General features: G+C 46.8%; 2 protein-coding genes across 6 annotated transcripts in view; both read left to right on the top strand.

The window, feature by feature from the left end:
* The window catches only part of agfg2 (ArfGAP with FG repeats 2), a 54,934-nt gene that overhangs the window by 13,865 nt on the left and 16,685 nt on the right, over positions 1 to 24,384 (top strand). For 3 of the 4 annotated variants that reach the window (XM_080792607.1, XM_080792608.1, XM_080792609.1), the window contains 6 exons: positions 205 to 280; positions 392 to 435; positions 666 to 752; positions 1,612 to 1,731; positions 2,328 to 2,398; positions 2,758 to 4,016. In XM_080792607.1, coding sequence (XP_080648733.1) covers positions 205 to 280; positions 392 to 435; positions 666 to 752; positions 1,612 to 1,731; positions 2,328 to 2,398; positions 2,758 to 2,805 — 446 coding nt within the window. In that variant the 3' untranslated portion in view covers positions 2,806 to 4,016. Of the gene's footprint in view, positions 1 to 204; positions 281 to 391; positions 436 to 665; positions 753 to 1,611; positions 1,732 to 2,327; positions 2,399 to 2,757; positions 4,017 to 24,384 lie in introns of those variants that run through there. The other variant, XR_013966042.1, reaches the window with a different exon arrangement.
* LOC308335552 (insulin receptor substrate 1-B) overlaps positions 5,251 to 24,384 on the top strand; it is a 48,775-nt gene continuing 29,641 nt past the window's right edge. Inside the window, exons 1-3 of one of the 2 annotated variants that reach the window (XM_080792605.1) lie at positions 5,251 to 6,408; positions 18,360 to 18,667; positions 20,210 to 23,507. In XM_080792605.1, coding sequence (XP_080648731.1) covers positions 6,024 to 6,408; positions 18,360 to 18,667; positions 20,210 to 23,507 — 3,991 coding nt within the window. In that variant the 5' untranslated portion in view covers positions 5,251 to 6,023. Of the gene's footprint in view, positions 6,409 to 6,450; positions 6,476 to 18,359; positions 18,668 to 20,209; positions 23,508 to 24,384 lie in introns of those variants that run through there. The other variant, XM_080792606.1, reaches the window with a different exon arrangement.

The following is a 24,384-nucleotide window of genomic DNA, read 5'->3' on the forward strand; positions in this document are numbered from 1 at the left end:
TTGATTAATATCACGTTGAGTGTAGAGGGGTGTTTTCTCAAACTACTTTATAAGGGATTTTTACTCAAGGTACTTGGTAATACTTTTGTTCAGTGACAATTGGCACACTTCAGATCAGCAGCTTAATAATGACACTTGATCTCTGAAATGACTAGGGAGTAGGGACCTGCCGGTTATTATGGTGTGTTTTATTTTTTGTTTTAGTGCCACCTGGTGGGCCTCCACAGTACAGCACCCTCTTCGGCAACAGGCTCTCTTCCAGTTCCACACCTCCTGCAAGGTAAAACAATCAAAAACTCAACCAAGAAAAACTAGTGATGCGTGCACTAGTAATGCAGGCATCTTCAGTGTGCTTGTGCTCATACTTCTCTTTTCATCTTATCGTCCTCAGTTCTCCAAGTGTCGATACAGTCTCTGGCTCCCAAACATTTGCAAGTACGTATAGTGTAGTGAGGATGTTGACTGCCATTCTGCTAAACCCGTTCTGGGTTTGCTTTCATCTCTCAGACTACCGTTCCACAGACCTACCTCATTAAGATGCAAATGTCTGTCACACAGCCACTGGCTTTGTGTGGCACAATTTTGAATGAAGCCAGGAATGTATCCTCTTAACCCCTGTGTGAATTCTCTGCCATTACCTCCATCCTGTTTTGTGTGCCTCTCAGATTTCCCAAACCCATTCAGTTGCAGCTCAGCTTCCCAGGAGCCTCTTGCCCTCTCTCCCAGTAACCCCTTCAACAGCACTTCGGGAGGTAAGCTGTGCTTGTAGGTTCCTTCCACAAAACAGTCCCCATTGACCTGTGACTTCGCTGCACCCTACTGATCTAAGGTCTGAACAACAAAGCTCATATCAGCAACAATTTTATTAAAAACATTAACAAGTTTTCTCTACATTCGACCCCCCCCCCCCCCCATTTCGCTCTTGTACCAGACAGTACTACAATTATTCACATCTACAAATTAATTAAGGGTCTCCCCACTTTAGGCAGGAGGCAGAGACAACAAAATGTTGAAGAAAGTTACACTTTTTGCTGCAGCAAGTCAAAGTGACAGCCAACGGAAAGTGTGCTGTTGGCTGATACAGGCATAGAATAGGTGTACACAGTGGTGTAATGGTGATTTTTGCCCCCCACGGGAACATTATTTTAATGACATTGTTGCGTGCAGATAGGATACTGGCATTGGCAGCAGCCCCCTTACGGCGGCGCACTTACGTACAGCGGCTCAGTGCACTCTTTGTACACCCTTCATTTCATTGTCTAAGTATTTGTATACTCTGTGCAGTGACAATAAATTGAATCTAATCTAATCTAATCTACTGAAGCCAATCTGCTGTGTTGCTTAATACCGTGTATCATACACGGTGTACAGTATGCAAGGTGTGAGGATGCATTTGCACACTCACTTAAACCTGTTATGCAAAGTATCCATTTGGGGTTCCCATTTACTTGGTTCATGAATCGAGGATGTGCGCTTTGAGGAAAATCCTTGTCGCTGCTGGTGTGAATTTTGTGTATGGCCAGCAGTTACGGGTCTGTCAGGCAGACATTGTAGGAGACTGTTGTCATTAACCATTTGCTTTGGATATGAATGTATGTTTGTTTTCTACAGGTGACTCTAATGCGTTCGTCACCTCGCCCACCTCAATATTCCCGCCGTCCACAACCTTTCCTGCCTCTGCCTCCCAGAATGCATTTCCTCATGAGTCAGCAAGCAATCAGGAAGCCAACGGCAAGTAGTGTAGTACATCAGCTCAGATTATAATATATACATTTATGTTGTTTAATTTGATAAACATATGATGCATTTATACATTTTAATGAACACATAATATAATCAAATGATATTCATAGCCAATATGACAGCATCAGCCCGCAATGTCATGAAATTGTATTTATTGACACGGCACGGCAGTATATTGTAATAAGTATAGCTCTACCAAAATATAACTAAATTTGACTTAACACGTGTATATATCCATGATTCTGATTAACATGATCCACGTACTGGTCCCCCTGGCTGCTAGTGGGGCGCGTCTATGTATGTGTGCTGGCTACAGATCAAATGCACTCAGCCTGAAAGGCTGTGAGGCGCCAACTGCACTGCTAATGATTTACTCTCTCAACAGCAACTAGCAGCACCCTCAGCCGGCAACAGACCAGGAATACCAATTCACACACCTAATATAGAGCTATCCCTGGCATCATTGCTCGTTTAGCGCTCATGTGTACAGTTTGCGGATTGCACTTTTCACTCACAGTGGAGTGCTGTTTTCATCTCTCCTGCCAACCAAACCTGAACGTGGGAATATGTTTGTGTGCTTTCAGGTTTTGCCTCGTTTCCTGCGCCCGACTCCGAACCCAAAGTCCCCCGTCCGATGTCCGTAAACCCATTCACCGTGAGTACCCGGTTGCTGAAGTGGTCAATAGTGGTCAATAGTGGTCAATAGACTGCTAAGGGGAACTGAATCATCAGTGGGTATTTTGTAATGGTACTTCAAGTTCCGTCTGTTGAGAAACACAGCAAGTGTAGTAACGTCCTTCTCTTTCTTGCTCTTTCCCTGAATCTGTCTGTCTGTCTGTCTGTCTGTCTGTCTGTCTGTCTGTCTGTCTGTCTGTCTGTCTGTCTGTCTGTCTGTCTGTCTGTCTGTCTGTCTGTCTGTCTCTCTGTCTCTCTGTCTCTCTGTCTCTCTGTCTCTCTCTCTCTCTCTCTCTCTCTCTCTCTCTCTCTCTCTCTCTCTCTCTCTCTCTCTCTCAGGGGAATGTTTACCCCAGCAGAGGATCGTCACGGAATCCTTTCATCTGATACTGGCGCCCCTGCCCCCCTTCCCCCCGCTACCCACCCACCCATCCATCCATCTCTGGGAACAGAGGGAACAGGAGGAGAGAGGGAGATAGGGGAGTGGGAGAGTGAACTTGAGGAGCTGCTGCCATTTGCCTCCGAAGTATTTTCACCCCCTGAGAGAAGGCTAATGTCCACGTGCTCCCAATCTGTGTTTACGTGGTGCGTGGTGTGTGTGTGTGCGTGGTGTGTGTGTGTGTGTGTGTGTGTGTGTGTGTGTGTGTGTGTGCGCGTGCGTGCATGCGTGGAGTGTCAGTAAAATGAAATGTATAACAATTTGTATGCATGAGTAATGAGAAAAAGAGAGAGAGAGAGAGAGTGTGTGTGTGTGTCTGCTGTGTTTCTACTATGTCACGTATCAAAGGTGTTTGTGTGCCAATAGCTAGCCGCCACCTCAGGGTTCTGTGGGAGTCACGGGTGAAGGATGCCTCCTATGATCTTGACCTTCAGAAATACACATGCAACACACACACACGCACGCACAGACATACATGCACATTGCTACTGCTGCTAGTCACTTCCATCTCCTGCTTATGTGCAAACAAAACCACCAGGTAAGCGTCATTGTCTACTTGGCTGCCGTCTCACAGTCGAGCAAAACGTCCCAAAAAAGAAAACTGTCAACACTAGCCATTGGACCTGTCCATGTTTACCGTACGATACCTAGAGATTCCTCATAGAGGCTTTGATAGACGCCCACGCAGAGTGGCGTCTGTTTAGCCTGCAGTACCTTAGTGACGGTTATAATAACAGCCTTAATAGCCTCCTGATGCATGGGAATCTGAGATACGAGAGAGACAGAGCTTTTCTCATAGTGCGTATGTTGAACCCGGTCACATAGCCTATTTGTTACCATGTCAACATTTTACGTTTTGTTCTTCTCAAAGAGTTTATTTTGTCTGCGTGTTTCACTCTCAGGCTGCATGTTGCTTGGAGGGCTAAAGGAGATGCTATTGAATGTAAAATCAATTTGAAAATTAACTAGATGTGTGTTTAATCGCTCCATGTGATGGACCAAATGTTTCTTGTTGTTTTCAGGTTGACATGGAGGTCAAATAGATTGTTTTTTTTAATTATTATTATTTCTTTTGCAAAAACCATAAATAGAGACCAATGTAAGAGTCTTTGTAATGAGAAGTACCCATGTTCATAAAGTCCACTTTGTTGCTTCTTTAGTTGGTCCCATTATTTGTGTGTGTGACTGTGTGTGTGTGTGTGTGTGTGTGTGTGTGTTTGTGTGTACTGTGTGTGCGTGCGTGTGTTTTGCGCCATTGATCTTCAGAGGTAATGATCTCCACCAGGCAGCAGAGGGCGCATGTGGTACACTTTGTTCTAACCTTCTGTGGAAGGTTACGCCTGGTTATATATTGCATAATATCAGAAAATATTACAAAACTCTACATTAGTTATCAGTTTTATCATATTAAATCCATTTGCTTTACTACTGTTATACTGAATAATCTGAATTTAAAAGCACACAAGATAATGTATCTGATATATAAATTGTAAGGAAATCATGCAATTTTATTCATCCACCATGCAGTGCAGTCACAGATAAACCTGATAGCAAATAAATATTTTACAGCACAGACTAGTCTTAAAATCCCCTGTTCCCTTTAATCTGATGCATTATCCATAGCCAATTAAAGATAATTAACAACCTGTTGGGATAGTGATACTCTCCAGTACAACAATGTCCAACATCAATATGTATTTTAATGCAGTTTATTAAAAAGTCCATCAGCAGTGAACCCAACAACAGTAAAATGAAATCTAATTTGTCACTCTAACCAAGGTGTCCATTTGGGTCCCATATATAGACTATTGATTGATTGACAGATTGAATAGTATATTAGAGTCTAATATACTATTCAATCTGTCAATCAATGGAACTTGAAACCAACTTAACCAAGGGTTCATTTGGTGCACCCCTGTGTACACACTCTAGTCAGTGGTTCTCCACCAGTGGTCCTTGAGGGGTGGTCCCCCAGCTAAATGATGGAGAGTTGGTATAACCAAATGGAGCCTTATTATTAGATCTTTAACTCTGGGGGTCCAAGTTACATTCTTGTTAAAACACTTAATTTATAAGAAGTCTACACAATTTGAGAATGTAGAAGAATTGTCTCCCTAGTAATTATACCACATCAACTAAATCTTATCTAACCGTGACAACAAAATATATATTTTTGGGGTCCGAGAGGCATAATCTGGTGGTCCCCGTGGCTCAAATGCAGAATAAATAATGGGCCCTCGATATGAAAAAGGAACATGAAAACCACTGGTGTAGGAGGGAGGAAGCATGATCCTCTCCAAGCGTTGATTGACAGTCAGTCAGTCATTCCCCCACGGTAGCTGCCTACTCTGCTGCAGACTGCAGCACAGCACTATACACAGAGAAAGGACAGGAGAGGAGCAGTGAAGAGAAGGGTGGGGGGACATGCAGACTTGCAGTGTGTCTGGTCTGTACTCACTGTACTGTGTCTGTGTGTGATATGTTGACTAAAATGAGATTCAACTACTCAGCCAGCCTTTCGGTTTCGGAGTAGTAGTTGTAAGTATAGTAGTTGTAGCATGGCTGCTGCATTAACAGAAGAGTAGTGGTTGGTTGTCTTGTCGGTCGTTTGCTGTACTATCGTAGTAGTATAGTAAGTAGCCTAGTGGTGGTAGTTGTAGTAGCGCGGGGGGAACTTATCGTGCGGACCAGACCGCGTGTGTTCGTCTGTTTTCGGGCTGCACAACTCGTGGGAGCTGCTGGAGCGGCAGTTTGCTTTGCTGCCTGGCGGTCTGGTTTGTCCCTGAACTGAACAAACAACGCGACACACAGACGAAGAGAAGAGCCAGAATTAAGGAGAGAGGTCACGCGTACTACTTGGCTGCCACAGTGGTATTACTACGGCGGTTATTACTACTACCAAACACCACGTTTTATTCTGTCTTTGGGCTGAGCGAGCTTTGCAGTCAGTCAGTCAGTCTCTCTCCCTCACATGCATGCGTTGATGGGAGGGAGAGGAGTGGTGGAGCCGGAGGATGTTTGAGTTGCATTGCTAAACTTGAACGAGAATTGATTTTTATTTGTATTGCAGCAGGCTCCGTTTATAGCCTATATAACAGAGTACGTTTACATTTGTTTTTTTGTTGTTGTTGCGGCGGGGAGAGAGGGGAACAACAAACAAACAAACATGGAGAACCACCAAACAAGCGTTAGTAGCGACCACCAACAGCACCACCAGAGCTGCTGCTCTGAGGACGACGTTCGGAAGAGCGGCTACCTCCGCAAGCAGAAGTCCATGCACCGGCGGTACTTCGTGCTCCGGACGGCCTCGGAGCGCGGGCCGGCGCGGCTCGAGTACTACGAGAGCGAGAAGAAATTCCGCGGCAAGGCTCCTCCCGTGCCGAAGAAAGCCCTGGCGCTGGAGACCTGCTTCAACATCAACAAGCGAGCCGACTCCAAGAACAAGCACATGATCGTGCTGTACACGCGCGCCGAGAGCTTCGCCATCGCCGCGGAAAACGAGGCGGACCAGGACGACTGGTACCAGGCCATGGTGGACCTGCAGTGTAAAAGTAAGCCCCAAACTCACACACACACGCACACACACATACCAGAACATGGTGGACCTGCAGTGTAAAAGTAAGCCAAAAACTAGTGCGCACGCACGCGTGCACACACACACACACACACACACACACACACACACACACACACACACACACACACACACACACACACACAAACAAACAAACACCCCATATTCTTCTCATGCAGGGAGGGAGAAACGTGGCAATGCAGCACTCCTCCAGCAAGCAATCCAGGGCACATTTCATTCCAGTGTTATGCTGTGAAGGGAGGGATAACATAACTGAACTCCACGCTGGTTTTCTTGCTTTGAAGTTCACAGTTACAGCTTGATGTCTGTGACTAGTGTGTGTGATTGAACTTGCCATGCAAAAGCAATGGCAATGCGTACAATTAATGGGCTTGTTCATGCTGTGGGACTTCTAGAACAAATATGTTCTTTATATAGGCTATAAATAAACAGCACTTTAACCAGTATGTTCAGATGCTCAAAGTGTTTACGAATAGTGCTTGACCTGACTATGGTGTAAACATGTGCCTCTTTAGGCTGTTCCTTATCCTCACCACCACCTACCCAAAAGTACAGCTTATCATACTTCTCCTCAGATATTTTATGCTCAGAATGTCCCCAAGTCTTGTGTGTTTCTTCTCAGAGTCAGAGCACAAACACATGGTTTTTCACTGTGCATATAGACACCTACTTGTCACCTCCCTGCATGGCCAATGTTTTCCCCCTCTCTGACTGTTTCCCAAGTCAACTGGGGCATTGCTCAAACGTGCACCCAGTGTTCTGTTTACTTAGTTTGAAATGTTCTAATTTTCTGCAGACTCTGTGGTATTTATCCATGCACGCATTGATCCCAAAGGAAACAGAATGTTCTGTCACTCACAGTGAAAGCAGCCAATTTGGACAAACCTGTGTTCAGTCACAATTCATTGTCAGTGTACCGGTTTTATTAACTAGTAGTTAATAGTTAGAGCCAAACCAATATATTGGCCCTTATTTTACCTTTTTTTTTAGGCCACATGACCTTTCTTTCTAAGGACTTAAGTGAGTTAAATACAATTAAGTTCAGTTTATGTGTTAATTTTTTTATCTATCCAAAAGTTATTTGTGTAACTTATAAGTTACTAAAAGTTCCAGTTTGGATTTTTGGATTTTCAAATACCTTCCCAAATCGGACCCAAATATCTTGCATCGGTCGGGATCTCGCCACTAATGTCTAATGCCACTATTGTCTAATGCCACTAATGTCTTAACAGTCTCTTGTCTGCTGCCATGACAATGCCAGATAGTGGCTCATTATGCAAAGTGTCTGAACCCGCAAGATTGCCTGACCTGGATTTCTGAAATGTTACCTATCAGTTGCTGTGCAAACACAGCTGTCAGCGCCAATAGTGGTGAGCAAAGCAGCTCCAAATCACCTGTTCACTGCCCTTACTGCTCGCTGGGACACCAGTCCGGTGACAAGAGACCGCATGACGCAATGTAGGCAAACCAAGATATGGGTTCAAGGTGCTTCTTACACATGACCCGCTCTGTTACATAAAGGAGCTGATAAGAGGTTGGGCAGCAGTAAAATATGGTGTTGACAGAGGTGAATAAGCAGCCGGCTTACACTGACATTGGTGCATTGTTTGCATGTAATGCCCACAAGAGAAATGAAGACATTTAAATTGGGATACTAGTAGTCAGTGAGCCATTAGAATCTAAAGATGTAGGCTGGGAAGTGGGAATGTGTTTGGAGGAACCTTGTAGTAGGGCTGGGGGTCCAGTCGATTATCACAACATATCATTGACCAAATACCTCAATATCGACATTGTGACAATATTGTGGGGACAACAGAATATTGTTTCATTATGGGATTTTTGATAAATAATGATCATAACAATGACTATATAATAATGTTGGTGCATTCAGAAAATCACATCAGGACTTGTGCCCTATGTATCACAATATTACGGTACCCCAAATCTCAGATGATATCGTGATCACAACATCGATTTCATATCGATATTGGCCAGCCCTACCTTGTTATAACTGTACATTTAAAACTATTATCCCTTTGTCCCATTGTACTGCAGCAATATACAACTGTCCCTGTGGGTTTGCACTTTGCATGTACAGTATGTGTATATTGTGTGTGTGTGTGTGTGTGTGTGTGTGTGTGTGTGTGTGTGTCTGTGTGTGTGTCTGTATTCACTATTCAGGGCGTGATTTGCCAGGGGCGAGGTGGGGATTTCCCCTCCTGGACTTTAAATCTACTCCTTTGGTGATTTAGTTTCATCCCCGCTGGAGTTTCTAAACACCATTAAAAAAAAAGTTGCCACCATTTTCCCCTTGTTGTTTTTAGAAACAATATGCACCCTGCTTGTGCATATTTGTGTGTTTCAAATTAGGCAGTTGACGCTGCTAAACTGTTGGATTAACTTTTGGAATGGGTCAGAGTAACAGCTACTGTGTTTAAAGTTCAGCCTGATCCTTCTACCTCAGCTTCAAGAACAATAACCCGGCTGCCGGCTGCACATAGAAACACTGGATATGGACATAAGCTGCCAGAGTGGGACAGACAGACAGAGGGGCTGAGAGAAGGAGTGGTTGGGTTTCCCAGTTGCCAGCCATAAACCAATACTCCCAGCTAAATAAATAAACAGCCACGTCTGTCGTCGAAAAGTTAACTTTAAAAAAGTGTCTTCGGCATCACTCACTGCCGTCAATTGTCTTCGAAATTACAGGTTGGGTTTGCAGTGTTTATTGAAGGGCATTGTAACAGTGTGAGGCCTGAAGGCTGCCTGTCGCCTCCTTATATTGGTTCAGTGTTGGGTTGCTGGCTGCTGGTATTTAAATCATCTGTCCTGACAATGATGAAGTGACTGGTTATTCTGTTAACTCAGAGTTCCAAAAAGCCAGTGTGTTATGAGACCGCCCCTGCAACACAGTTTCTTTCAGGATCTTCACAGACATGCACGTGTCGTACACATTTGCGTGTGTGCCCCGTGCGTGCACACACACACACACACACACACACACACACAAATGGACAGTCACATACAGCATACGCAGTCGTGACCCGTTATACAATTTCACATTGTAGGTGTATTGTACGTCGTCAACTGAGGCGAATGTCCCCACTCAACACATACGTGCACACTGTCAGAATTCCAGCCTGTAGGTTAGCACGGTGAAGACGGCTGTGTCTGAGGTTGTGTAGTGTAGTCTATAAATGACAGAGAAAAGTCAAGTTGCTCTCAGTGACTCTTAATGGCCCCAAGCAAATAATGCTAGATAAGCGAAGTGTTGAGTGAGAGTCTGACTTGCAGGTCTGCAGCCTGTGTGTGAAGTGAGCAGGCGTTTTATGGGGTAACATGAAGCAGTACCCCCCCTCACCCCTCCCCACTTGTACAGTTTGGGACGCAAAGGAATTCCAGCCCTTCACCCTGGCACAGGGGAAAAGCTGGAGGGGGGTGCAGGCAAAGAGATGATGCATGGCAACGCATAGTTTCCTATATGGACCACTCCCTCAACCTGATACCTAGCAGTTCACACTGACGGACTCTGATGGCGGTGAATTCAGTACTCTACTTAAGGGGCAAGCTGCGGCTTGAAACTGAATTAAAGTTTTAGGCTATAGTTTGGAATAATTGGTGTGACACATGAGATTCCTTAGATGGCATTGTGGTGGAGTGGTGTCGGTGCATGCTGAGGCACGTGCACATTACACGCACAAATAACGGGAAAAACTCTAGCCAAGATGTTTTTCTCCAATCTCCATGCCAGGGCTGCAACTATCGATTATCAAATAACTAGTGGGAAGCCCATTTAAAATTTCACTTTTTTTTAATAATGGACTATGTAAATGTTTCACTTTTCACATATTTATGCTGTTTATTAGCATGGATGGTGGGTGGGAATGACGGATATGGACTAGTTTTCAGTAATTTTCTGAAAATTGGTTACATATTTCATATATTTTTAATAATCAATTAAATCGATTAGTTCAAGCAGTTTAACTGCTGCACCCACATAACAGGCAAAACCATAACCGAGCAACTTTTGCATCTCCATGCTTTTGGGCCTGGGAACCTCACCTAAAGCGGCCTAAGAAGTTCAGGAACTGTCCAATATCACGCAGCCTCCCCCAAGCCAGCAGTAATTATACAAACACGAGCCAGCTGCTGTGCAGGGCGATATTAGGATCTGAGTTATTTATTCAGCTGAGTCCAGTTAGGCCCTTTTGGGCAGCGAGTACAGTATCAAGCTTTAGGGCAGCTGTTTACTCAACTATTAGGAGTCAGCCGAGCGTGTAAAGGCTTAACCTAGACGAAAGCGGCGGAGATTCGGCCCGGTGTCACAGGGTGCCAGGAAAACAGTTGCATGGCTCAAGTGCCACCTCAACAACGGTTGACCCTTTTGGAGAAAACTGTGAAAATAACCTGAACCTGAAGCCAACTCAGGTGAGAACTGTGGAATGATCTTACCCCATGTTAGAGTGTCTTTTTTTTGTGGCCTTAATTTTATATATTTTTTGGAGGGACAGACAGTAGGCTGACAGGAAATTGGGAGAGAGATGGGGGGGAAGACATGCAGTAAAGGCCATCAGGATCGGGAGTCGAACCCGCGCCACACTGCCAGACTGGATTACCAGCCAAGGTGCCTGGACCACTGAGCCTGAGCCATGGCCCAGTGGCTGAAACCTTGCCTGTGTTTAATTCACGTTGGAAAACGTGATTACACTTAGTTTCCACTATAGCAATGTGTCTATATGTGTTTTCTACACATTGTGCATTATTTTGCTCCGAGTATATATTTTCTGTTACTGAGTGTACAGTACAGTTCAACGCTGTCGTTTTAAATGTGCTTTATAAATCAAATGGATTGGATAGAACTCACTCAAATCCACTCAGAGACACAGAGTCATAGAGTAAAATTTACTGTATGTTACTGTGCAAGAGATGGATCGATGTACTGCTGCAGATGTAAAAGTGAAACTCTAAAAAAAATCAGTGTGTATGCTGGTTGGTGATATTTCTGACACTGCTTTGGCTTTCTATCTTTCCTGCTGATGTGTTGCCAGCAAAACTGTATATCAGACCCGGAAGGACCTTGCCCAGGCACGCGGCTGGTATTCACCTGTCTGCGGTGCAATAAGTATTTTTGTACCAGGCACAGACAGTGTCATTTGGCTCATCTGTTCTAGCCAGCCAGTCAGATCTGGATCTCACCAGTGGGCCGGCGAGCCAGGCGATTAAACGTTAAACCCTGCTTAAGCACTGATCATCTCCCTAATTAGGCAGTAATTATTGTCTCGGGGTCGGCCTCTGGCGGGGGCAGAGAGGCTGTGTACTGGGGGTAGTCACTAGTCAGAGAGAGGGGCTAAAAGCAGCAGTGAGCACTTTCGTCACGATGAGGCCAGATGTTGTGGCTTAATGAGGAGTGAGGCTTTTCAGCAATCTGATCTGTCCTTTTCTTATACGTTCTCGTTAAGCGGGTTCACGGCACACCACTATGCACTGTGATATGATATCAATGTCTGTTATTATTGTTTTAAGCTTCTGAACCAGAGCTAGCCTAGCTGGGTGCTATTTCAGCCACTAAATCCCAGGCAGTGAGTGGATCAAGCTCACTCCTCTACCTTTGGTCTACACTGCAGGGTCACTTCCATGGCATAAATAGTTTGCACACGTTAACGCCCTGTAATTTCATTTGATGTGATTAAACCAGCCAGGTTTTGACAGGGCCAGCCCATAGGAGAAGTACATCGACTCCACCTTGGACATATACGACAAATACGTAAATAAATCAACTGTTGCACTTCTGTGTAATGTGCAGGGTCCACAGATCACCGGCCGAAGGAGACATTCAATAAAGTGCTTGTTTTTGACTGACAGGAAAGCAAGGCTAGGGGAAACACTATCATTAAGTCAATGAGCGCCCATATGTTGAACACATTGGAGCAGCAGGCTTTTAATGCACAGTAACCTTTTATAGTCCATCATATTGATTGCAATTTGTTGGTATCAACCAGGCCATTAACCGTGATCCATTCATTCCCTTCCATGGTTGCGGTCAGGAGGTTCATAACAATTTAAGTGGGATTTATTGTCCTTTACTGTAAGGCTGCCTGCCAGTGGCCACTCTGGATGCAAGTATAGGCTGGAGCCTATTCCCTGATGACAAGCATAACAATATCAACGAAATGAGACGACAGTTAAATGTTAAGACCAGGGTCAGTATTTGTCCTACGTCTGGGCTTGTTTCAAGATGGTCACCAGCTGTCTAGCTAATCTTCTCTTTGGCGAGACCACACAGTAAAATCGGGAGTGTTTTGAGAGTCTAAAAGAGTTGACCCTTAACTCTTCTTGAGAGTGTAAAAATGGACCTGTGAGGGTCACAGCTACTTCCTAGTGTTTCCTCTAGAGAGAGACAACCAAAACTGGACAGGTCATTGATAAGTTGTTAGTGCATGCGTGCACTTCTGGATAACAGAAAACACATGTGAAATTAACCGTAGGCGTATTCTTGGATGTGGAAGAGATGTTGTGGAAGAGATGTTTCTGTTACAGAGGGCTCAAACGGCTTGAGGGAAGAGATGAGCGGATAGATAGATACTAGATGGAGAACAGAAAAAACAGACAATGAAAGTCGGTCCAGTTGGCAAGAAGGATGTCTTTGTGTAGGGTAAGCTTACAGGGGTTTGTTGGCGCTGGGTGACTCACACACACACACACACACACACACACACACACACACACACACACACACAGTACAGCTGCCCCATATCTCTCCACACTGGTGACTCTGTTTGGTAGTAGGGACAGTATAGGGGCTACTATAGCATAGATGGGGGTAAATAATGGATTGTGGGCCTCAGAAGTCCAGCCGATTCTCTGCTGTTGAGGGGGTATTATAGAGCAGTGTGGCATGCTAGGGCTATGAGGTCACTTGAAACAGAACCTAAGTGAGAACCAGCCATTTCATTGCCAGAGTGGCTTTTCTTGATTTACGGACTGCATTAGCTAACTAAATTGTGGAATTTGGGGTTCCTGCTGGTGGCTCAGCCTGTTAGTGCACAGACCATATGCTCCTTGTGTGAGTGTGAGGTTTTGAATCCGAACTAAGTGTCGTATTTTCCTGGTTTTCCTCCAGGAAAAATCCACTAGTCCAGCTTTGAGGGTTTGTGTAAACACAAACATTGAAGACAAAAGTGAGGACGCAAATTGTGATTGGCCAGAATGAGATGATGTATGATGACGTATGATGATAAGAGCGCCCCTCACTTCACATGGGTGTGATTTTTAACATTCATTACAGTAAGTAAAGTAATATCGGTTTCTACATTTATGGACGGTAAAAAACAAAATCTTTGTATTTTGTGAAAGCACCATTAGTCCCCACATCACCCCAATCCCCTCGATATCATCACAATATCAATATTGAGGTATTTGCTAAAACAATATCATGATATTGGATTTTGTCTATATCTCCCAGCCCTAGCTGTGCTTCATACCCCGTGTCCTTGCTGAGAATGAGGTTATACTGTCTACGCTCTGCATTTACTTCTCCAGGACATAATGTGTGACAATAGTAGTCAGTGGGTCACTATATAGGAAGAGCCTGTCAACCCAGCAGGCAGTTGTTGCCCTGGGGCGTATTATCACCCCCTATACTGCACCCCAGACAGACCGACACACACACACACACACACACACACACACACACACACACACACAGTACTTACAGTAGGCTACATACTGTACATAGGCAGACATGACACACTTTTAACAGTGACCAGGAAAGCGCTACACTGCCTCAAAGCCAGCGGCTCAGCCCCTACTCAAATTTAATATCCAGCCATAGAAAGAAAGAAATGGGGTTAGCTTAGCGCATAATATTCGTCTCCGGGGAGGCAGTCCGAGCGCAGCAAATATAAAACGGAATGAATAGACGGCAGTGTTGAGTAGCCCGCTGGCCGTTCATCAGTCCACATGTAAAACTGGAAGCCACTGTGGCTTCATGTGTGGTTACGGCGAAGGGCAGGTCAACAATCCAAGCATGAATAAAAGCAGTGTGACTTGTTTTCGGCCTCGCTACAAAACTCGTAGTGTGATTCTGAATTTAAATACACTGGTGCTGCACATAAGCCCCTGAACAGTCTCTGTAAATTCCCCCCGAAGGTTACAGTAATGTCCCCCTGAAGGGCTGAGGTTGTTCTCTGCCCCTATTCTTTTTAAAGATTTAGTTTAGCCATTTCTATGCTTTTATTCCAGATAGGTCAGTGTAACGGGACAGGAAACCCGAGGGCAGAGAAGACTGAGTCCAATTCGTACCGGGTCCTCGTGATCACAAGGAGCATTTGATCTGTGCAGTGTGCACTGACTGGCTGGCTGAGCCTCCAGGCACCCCCATTCCATTGTTCTGCCCCTATTTAACCAAGTCATCATAAACGATCCATTAGCCTTCCCAGGTGTGTTTTTGCTCTTATCAGCAGCATCCTGCTTTGTCTTCAGCTTCATCTGCCGCCAAGATAGTCATAAATTATGGTGTCACTACTCATGTTTATGTTTATGGGCCAGCATGATGCTGGCATGCTTGGTGCATAGTCGATAACCGGATGAAAAGGCTTTGTGCGCATGGCTAAAAGGCAATTTTTTAAAAATCTTTCTTGCATGTACTACCATGAAGGACCTATAAAAGGAAAACTGCCAGTGGCAATCTATAATTCATATTTACCCCATCAGCAATATCAAACGCAGTCTTATATAATCCTTGAAAAGCTTCTACTCTACGGTGTTGTTGAGGTGAGATCAGTTTGTCCTCTGGCAGTTTTACGACGACTGGAAGCTTCTTGTAGGTCTCCAGCGCTTTTGAGAGATGTAGGGTCAGTGTGGCGCATCTGTGCAAGCCCAAAAGATCAAAGACAGTGTGTGTGTGTGTGTGTGTGTGTGTGTGGGGGGGACGGGACGACATGCACGTGGAGTTCAAGAGGTTCGCCAAAGCATGGCTGGCTTTTAAGGATATGCCGTGCTCGCAGTAAACGACACACTCATGCATTCTTCAAGCCGGGGTAGGCTTGTTAATGAGCCCTTCGAGAGGAAAGGGAACAGGGTGCAGTGTGACAGACTCTGTTCCTGATGACATATGATTTACTACGATCATTTAAATGGTAAGCAGCGGTTGGATGAAAGATTAACTTTGCATATACCATAATCTGGATGTTTTTATTGGCTTGTTCAACAGAAGGTATTCTTCCTCATAAAATTGTCCCGTTATACCATGGCCACAGGCTCAACGTGTTGTACTTTTACTTAATTTGTTTATTTAGACGGGACAATGCATACAGTATTTTTTTTTTGCTTTCGCCTTCATTTTATATTTTTTATAGAGGAGGGACAGACAGTAGGCGGACAGGAAATGGGGAGAGAGATGGGGGGGGGGGGGTGGCATGCATTAAAGGCCGCCGGGATCGGGAGTCGAGCCTGCGGCGCACTGCCAGACTGGATTACTGACTGGACCACTGAGCCACGGCCCAGGCCAATGCATACAGTATTAATGGACATATAATGTAAATATATCATAATCATATGTCATCAGATTTAGCAAAAATTCTAATTTTCATCCGCAGTCCCACATAAAAACATAAAACAAAACAAGCCAACAGTACCTTACATTAGGAAACAAAGCATTTAAAAACATATATACATACATAGTAAGTACAAAGGTGTAAAATGCATCTATATAATTAATTTCTTTAGGGCAATACGGATTTGTAACTAAAGTAACTTGTGCATTATAAGCTTGTAGATTGGCAGTTTTAGGAAAAAGAGATTTGTGTATAGGGAAAAGTGTATAGTCCCCAGGGGACACTGGTCAACGAGAAATAGTTGATCGTGTGTGTGTGTGTGTGTGTGTGTGTGTGTGTGTGTGTGTGTGTGTGTGTTGCAACCACAACTTGGCTTAACGTTTTGGGACGGGGTATGGAAATGTTATTACATCATAGCCCAAGTTCAGCCTAGTACATTGTCCGTCATGTCTGCTTTTTTATTTACATATGGTTCTGATTGTAGGAGTCACGGCGGATCCATGCAAGAAATAGAGGAACACACACAGACCATACTTACTGTGTAGACTAGAGCAGGGGTGGGCACATTTTGACGATTGAGAGGGCCACTATAGTTTCACACTCACTCCAGAGGGCCATCATTGCATGTTACTGTCGTAGCAAAAAAATAGACGATTTACAAGCTCATTGTGATGTGTTTTGAGCTTGTAGATCGTCTATTTTGAAATTAATTTAAAAGCTTAATTATTACTTTTAGCTATTTTTGAATTGGAATCCTGAAATGTTATTGTTATTGAATTTAAAATGCCTTTAATTATAGGCCTAGTTATGTTAAATTTATGAACTAAATACAAACACATTGGACATAAAAAAAAACCTTGAAGTGAAGATGGGGGCCGCATGTGGCCCATGTATGGTGTAGATGCACGTTTGTCGGAATACGGCAGTCACTGTTGAAATGTGATGGAGAATTGGTAAAAATATCTATAATGTTGCACATAATTATTATAGCCCTGCTGGTCACATAATATACTTGTCGAATAGTACTATATCCATTAATGTCCCTCGCCATATCAACAGGGTTATGAAAACGGGTGCAGAAAAGAACAAATTCAGCGTTCCCGTGAGAACAGGCGGACCCACCTCTCTTGAGAGTTGATGGATTCTGTCATGGATTGACAGTTCTCATGTTCAGAACAAGTCAACTTGGCAATTTTACAGTGCAGAAAAAAGTTGGAACTACATGGGAGAAAAGGGGGATGTGTTAACTGAACTGCAGCAGTTTCGTTTTGGGTGGTGCCTTAAAGCAAACCAATGCACTGTACGGTCTAGCGGGTCTACCACAGGATTGCTGCGTCAATTGTTCAGTCAAGAGATCTAAACTCAATCTCTCAAAACTACGCGTATACACCCTGGAGCGTAATAGGTTATAAATCAAGACATTATTCCTGTTCGCTTGCTTAGTTCTCAGTTTATATAGCTAATTTCCTGTTATGAATTAACGATTTTTAAATTACTTTAAAGTCTGTCTCCCATTTAGTGTCACTGCAGCAGGCCAAAGGATATCACTTAAACCCTATACTTTGTACTTTACTATTTGCCCCTCCATTTTTCACTGTTCAACAGATCGAGTCACCGGAAATAGCCAATCTTGTGTTCACTTAATGCCCAGAAAAGGGTATGATAAGGGTTCAAGTGGTTATAATTGTAGTATACAATCTTTGGTTTTTAGTTTTGGGTGTGATTTGCTGTGATGTGCAGACTGCAGAAGCAGAAATGTCTCCAAAATATTTAAAATTACATGTGGTAGTGTTTCTTGGGTGGGGTTTCGCTTTTAAGCAACCAAACAAGATAGTTAACTTTTTAGTTTCTCTGAATATCAGTTCTACATTTCTTTCATAGTCTGCAGTTTGCAGGGTGCACGTCAGTCGTCAACAGTTACACTTTCCATACCTGTGTGTGTGTGTGTGTGTGTGTGTGTGTGTGTGTGTGTGTGCATCTGTGTCAGCATGCCTGTGTGTCAGTGAGAGACCCTGAGTTGAAACATGCAGGTGGAGCGAGCTGTTATCGCAAGTTGCTGCATGCTCAGCATGAAGCATACATTACACTAGTTAACCAAAATCAGTCAAAAGCTCAATGGCATAATAGAGGCTTCCAGCTGTCTTTTGAACTGGTAAATAGGGGTGCTCTCACCTGGCATTCCTTGTCGGTCACAGAATACATGAAGGCCATTTTTGGTTGTCAAGGTGGTTTATGTCCCTCCAAAAAAAGAGCTCTATCATTGTCCTCCTTTCCTTCCCACCTGCCCCCACCCACATCCCTTCTCCGTCCTCTCAAACATCCTATTAATCCCCACATTTCTCTCACCTCCATCCAGGCAAGACGCCGACCGACAACGGCGGAGCGGTGGCGGGGGATTACGGCGTGCCCAACCCGGGGCCGGCCTTCAAGGAGGTGTGGCAGGTGAAGGTGTGGCCCAAGGGTCTGGGCCAGGCCAAGAACCTGGTGGGCGTCTACCGCCTCTGCCTCACCGACAAGACGGTCAACTTTGTCAAGCTCAACTCGGACGCCGCCGCCGTGGTGCTGCAGCTGATGAACGTGCGCCGCTGCGGCCACTCTGAGAACTTCTTCTTCGTGGAGGTGGGCCGCTCGGCCGTGACGGGCCCCGGAGAGTTCTGGATGCAGGTGAGGATCGATGGAGAGTCCAATGCATGGATTCAAATTCTCAGTCGCAAACTGGTTGGAATTGGAATAACGTGTTCCTTCCACTGTTCAACGTGCTACGTCCAGCCAAAACTCCCCCCTGTCAGTTGAAAAGAAGCAGCTTGGACTTGGGGTACCATACAACCATTATAAGGCAAAATGTTCTAAATTTCATTATGCTTTAAGACAGCATGTGACGTGTCAAACTAGGGTTTTTTCATGATTCTGAATCCATTCCAAGCATTAGTTTTGCACGAAAAACACTCCTTGGGCTAAAAACGGCCATAGCTGTCATCACAAATGTGATGAGGTCAACACATTTGGGCATATTTGGGCAAGTGGCTATGGCCAAACTAGAAGGTTTATGGTCAAACCAGTGTGTTTTCATGATTCTGAACCCATTCCAAGCATTCGTTTTGCACGAGAAACACTCGTTGGGCTAAATTCGGCCATAGACACTTTTTAAGTGTTTTTCTTTTGTGCAAAACGCTTGGAATGGATTCAGAATCATGAAAACACCCTAGTTTGACGCCTAGTTTGGCCATTCTTTGCCCAAGGAGTGTTTTTCGTGCAAAACTAATGCTTGGAATGGGTTCAGAATAGTTTGACACGTCACATGCTACTTAAAGCATAATGGAATTTAGAACAGTTTGCCTTTTAATGGTTGTATGGTACCTCAACTTACAGCAGCTGTCAAAAATTCCCCTAGGGTGGTTGAATAGAAACCAATGTGGCATACCCGGTATGTTAGTAGACACCTTTACAAACACATTGGTGAAGAACATTCTTGGTAAGAAATGTATTCCCAGATTTGATTCATATCCCCTGACTTCAAGGCGTTGTGTTGCGACACATTTTGAGCTTGCTGATGAGCGGCTATTTTTGTCGACTGTTTGACCTAGAATAGGGACACTAAGGGATCATGTGTTTTAATTTATTCCAATTTCATTTTAATTCAATTCACTACTATTCAAATGACTACTCTGTTTCAATATCACCAGCATGAACATGAATCTGTTTTCTCATGTACAATTGCGGCATTTAGACAATTAAATTAATTTTAATCTCAAACATCTTTTCATATTAGCACCTATTAGGACACTAATAGGACATTTCAAATGAGTGTCCACGGCCTAATGAAAGTCAATTTGGGGATCCGTGACAAGAAAAAGAATGCTGTAGAAAGCTGTCGTGCATGCTAGCTACTTGGCTCGCTGGAAACACTGCTACACCAGTGGGTCTCAAAGTGTCCTTGAGTGAGTTCCAAATGCCCCCCTACGGCTGTGTAACTAACAAATGTGTACACTCTCAGAGTTATAGGGGTCCTTGAAATAAAAAAAAGGTTTGAGAACCACTGCACACTAAATGGAACAGATCCTTAATTAATTAGTATCATCATTAATACCCGTGAAGGAAGTAGGGAAGGGCCCCGGAAGTAGGAAGAGTTATTCTGTCTGCATAATAGCCCATGCATTAGTCCCAATCATGAATTGGAGTTTAAGTGTTCTTTATGTCATCTTGAAGGTGGATGATTCAGTGGTGGCCCAGAACATGCACGAGACCCTGCTGGAAGCCATGAAGGCCCTGAGCGAGGAGTTCCGCCAGCGCAGCAAATCACAGTCCAACTCGGGCCCCGGAGGCGGCGCTACCGCCTCCAACCCCATCAGCGTTCCATCCCGCCGCCACCACCCGAACCCGCCACCCAGCCAGGTTGGCTTCACCCGCCGGTCCCGCACCGAGCCCCCTGGAGGAGGGGCCAGCAGTGGGGGGGGAGGAGGGGGCAACAGTGCCAACGCCTCGCCCACCCCCAGGCACAGCAGCTTCCCGAGGTCTCGCACTGCCAGCGACTGTGGGAAGGGAGAAGAAGGGGCCGCAGGAACGACGCCACTGCCGGGGCCAGGCTCCAGTCCCACCACCAACGGCTCCTGCTCCAGCACGCCCATCCTCAGGTCAAAGTCGGCCCGCTCGGCCACGACCCCGGCTGCCAAGACCCCCATGGGACTGATGCGCTCCATTTCCACCCCTACGCCCTCGCCGGCACCCAGCCTCTCCTCTAGCTCTGGCCACGGCTCTGAATTTGGAGGTGTTGGTGGGGCTTCTGCTGCTGCACCTGGAAATGGCTCTGGCTCCTACAGTCGTGTACCCCACCGGGCCTCCGTCTCAGGCTCGCCCAGTGACTATGGCTCATCTGATGAGTACTGCTCTAGCCCTGGGGAGCACTCGCTCCTCCCCTCCCCTAGTCTGCCCTTGGGCTCTGTGGGCAGTGCGGGCAGCGAGTCTATTGGCGAGGAGGGAGCCAACTATATCTTGATGAGCCAGCGCGGTGCTGGTAGTGAAGGAAGTGCTGCATCGAGCACTCTTCCTGCCCCCGCCAACTCCCAGTCACAGAACAGGCGGGTGCTGCGCCGGTCATCTAGCCGCGAATGTGAGGCTGAGCGCAGGCTGCTGAGCAAACGGGCCTCCCTGCCTCCGATGGCCCTGGAGCGGCTGGCCCCGCGGCCGCGGAGAGGTGAGGAGCCAGCGGATGAGGACTCGACCGACTATGCTGTGATGTCACGGAGCACGAGCCGCGAGTCTTTTGCCTCTAACACCTCCTCCTTAACTCGGAGGGACTCGAGCATGGGTGCCGGGTCGGTGGGAGGCGGTTACCTGGACGTGGCAGGGGAGTTTAAAGGTGAAGCGGTTGCCAATGGAGGAGGAGGAGGAGGTGGCGGCGTCATCGACATGGGGGTGGATAACGGCTACATGTCCATGCTGCCCGGAGGCGTCACCCAGCCACCGGACTCCCTCTCTCAATCACTGGCCGTCTCCGTCCCCGACTCGGAATCCAAACCCGCTGACGACTACATGGCCATGACGCCCAACAACAGCGTGTCCCCACCTCAGCAGATCCGCCCCCCACCGGCCTCCGACGGCTACATGATGATGTCCCCTAACAGCAGCTGTTCCCCAGACCAGCGAGGAGGCCTCTCTGGAGGGGTCTGGATGGGCGGTAGCAGCGCAGACAGCAGGGCAGGCAGCGACTACATGAACATGTCGCCGATCAGTGCTCGCTCGGCCAGTGGCAGCCCCCCGCCCCCTGAATACCCAAGCCAGTCAGACCTCCTCGCCCAGCAGCACGCCCCCAAGATGGTGTACTCGTACTATTCCCTGCCCCGCTCCTACAAACACACTCCCTCCTCCACGGGACACTTTGAAGAGGGGCCCGGCCGGGGCAGAAGGCCAAACCTGGGCGGCGGGAGTCGGGGAATGAGTGGAGGAGGGAGGTCAGTCGGGGGTCATCAGGAGCAGGCCGTCGCGGGCACTTCAGTGGTGGGTCGCCATTTGTCCCTCTCCTCCTCGTACTCGTCCAGCTCTGCCAGCAACGAGAGCCTTGGGGAGAGCGAGGACCGGACGGCTGCTGGGACTGCATCCGCTGGGACTGCATCCGCGGGGCCTCAGGCCAAAGATGGCGGCACCATCCAGCAGCGACGGGGCTCTTCCGGCACCGTGTTGAAGCAGGGAGGCGGCGGCGCCAGGAACAGGCCGGTGAGCCTGTTTGTGGATGTGTCCAAGGCCAACACCCTACCCAGGGTGCGGGAGAACCCTCTCCCTCCGGAACCCAAAAGCCCCGGGGAGTACGTCAGCATCGAGTTCAAGGGGGAGAAGTGTGGCCAGGTTGGAGGAGCTCGTGGCAGGGGACTCAGACATGGCATGTCGCTGCCACATGGCTCCACCAGCATGTCGCTGCCCCATGGTGCCACCAGCCACCAGCGGCCCCAGCATAGGCCCACGTCCTGCCTGGGGGGTTTCCTCCCCCTTTCCCGTAGCCCCTCTGCCCCCATAACCCCTCCTGCAGCCTCAGAGTATGTCAACATGGACCTCGGACCCTCTCCGTCACCCTCGCCTCTTTCTCTCACGCCACTCGGCTTCCCGTCCTTTCCCACCCCTCCCACCCCGCCCGCCTCTGCCCACACACCCGTGGCCCGTGATGAGTGTGCGACTGGCCCTCGCGAGGAGAGAGTGGAGCTGCCCGAAACTGTGGTTAGGAAGGCCAGGGAGACGCATCCCACGCATCGAGTCCCGCCGGTGAGTGAGTCTCAGTCGCCGATGTCCTGCGGGGACTACACAGAGATGGCTTTCAGTCTGAACAGTAACAACAGCATCCTGCCCAGGTCCTCCTCATCCAGCATCTCCCCTAAAGCCCCGTCCCCCACCAGGGCAGACCCCGCTGTTCCTGTGCTGAGTCTAGACTTTCCCCTCGGCAAACCGGGGCCCAACCCAGACCATGGGCCTAAGGTTATTCGGGCTGACCCCCAGGGACGCAGACGACACTGCTCCGAAACGTTCCTGGCCTCTCCCTCCCTTCCCACCTCCACTGCCACCTCATCCTCGTCGTCCTCCTCATCCTCCTCCTCTACCTCCACCGCCTCCCTCTTCCCGGACCACGCTCAAGCGGTGGCCCGCCGACTGGGCTTCGAAGGCATGCTGTGGGGCAACGGCACTGTGACGGAGCCACCCTCCCAGTTCCTCCTTCCCGGGCAGCAGCCCATACCCCCTGCCCAGGCGTCATCCATGGAGCAAGGTCTCAACTATATAGACTTGGACTTGGCCAACAAAGAGAGCCCACATTTGGGCCTAGCCCTAGATGGACCCCCGGGTGGTGGCCAAGCAGGACCCTCTCGCCTTTTCTCTTCCATGTTAGGTGGGGGTTCCGGGGTTGGGGCAGCGGGTGTAGGGGGCAGTGGCAGTGCTGCCTCTAGCCTCAACATGTATGCCAGCATCGACTTCTACAAATCAGAAGAGCTGCGGACACATCAGAATGGAAACAAGGAGGGCACAGGTAAGACGTTGCTTTTTTTAAGTAATTCCCCTCACATCTTTCCAGTCATGCCTGAGCACTCATATGAATGACCCCCAGTAGTCCTTCCTATAATCCAATCGATCCAAGCAACCGTTTCCGTCTATGGGTTTATTCAAACCCTCCTGGCGCCGGATTATCATGTAGACACCGATCTGATCTGCACTACTGTCTGCACAATCCCCAGTATGAGATAAGGCTTGACTGCTTTCAAAATACATAAGCAAATTATCCTCCCTGGAGCTGTGTTTAGTTATAAAAAAAAGCATGTGTGACCTTGTGGAGTGAGATATTCAACTGTGTGTTTTGTGATTTGATAAGCATGCAAACAATTCATGTTTGTGTTAAATATTGCTGTGCACATATCTGGGTTCTTTCTGATACAAAGACAGAGCTTGCCCAAGGGTTAGAAATACACACACTATACGGTACTTTATCAAGTGAGGATAATGAGAACAGCTTTGCGTGAACCGAGGTAGATATTTCCTCATCTACAACAAACATTCTGTGTGAGTCACTGTTTGTGCTAAATTGGCTCATTAAGAAACTGACGCCTACAGTTTTAGTAGATAGAGAGACCGGCGTTTAAGTGGAGGTGAAGATTTATATACAGTAGTAAAATGCTGAGTGGCCTCACTTATCTCGTGCATCCACTGTGAAGCTCTCGTGATAAAGAATGCAGCTTGTTTATGTAACAAAGTTCGCTAACCACCGCCAAGTCCTTATGGTCTGTGCTGTAGCTTGAGCTAAGTAAAGTCCAAAGGTTTTTTTTTGCGGCAAGTGTTTCATAGCATGCCTCCACAGTTGAATTGTAGGTAATGTTATACACATTCATCATTAAATCCATCATGGGATGTTG

The sequence above is a fragment of the Protomyctophum bolini genome (assembly GCF_963924005.1).
Source record: "Protomyctophum bolini genome assembly, chromosome: 20".
In the NCBI taxonomy this organism is placed as follows: domain Eukaryota; kingdom Metazoa; phylum Chordata; class Actinopteri; order Myctophiformes; family Myctophidae; genus Protomyctophum; species Protomyctophum bolini.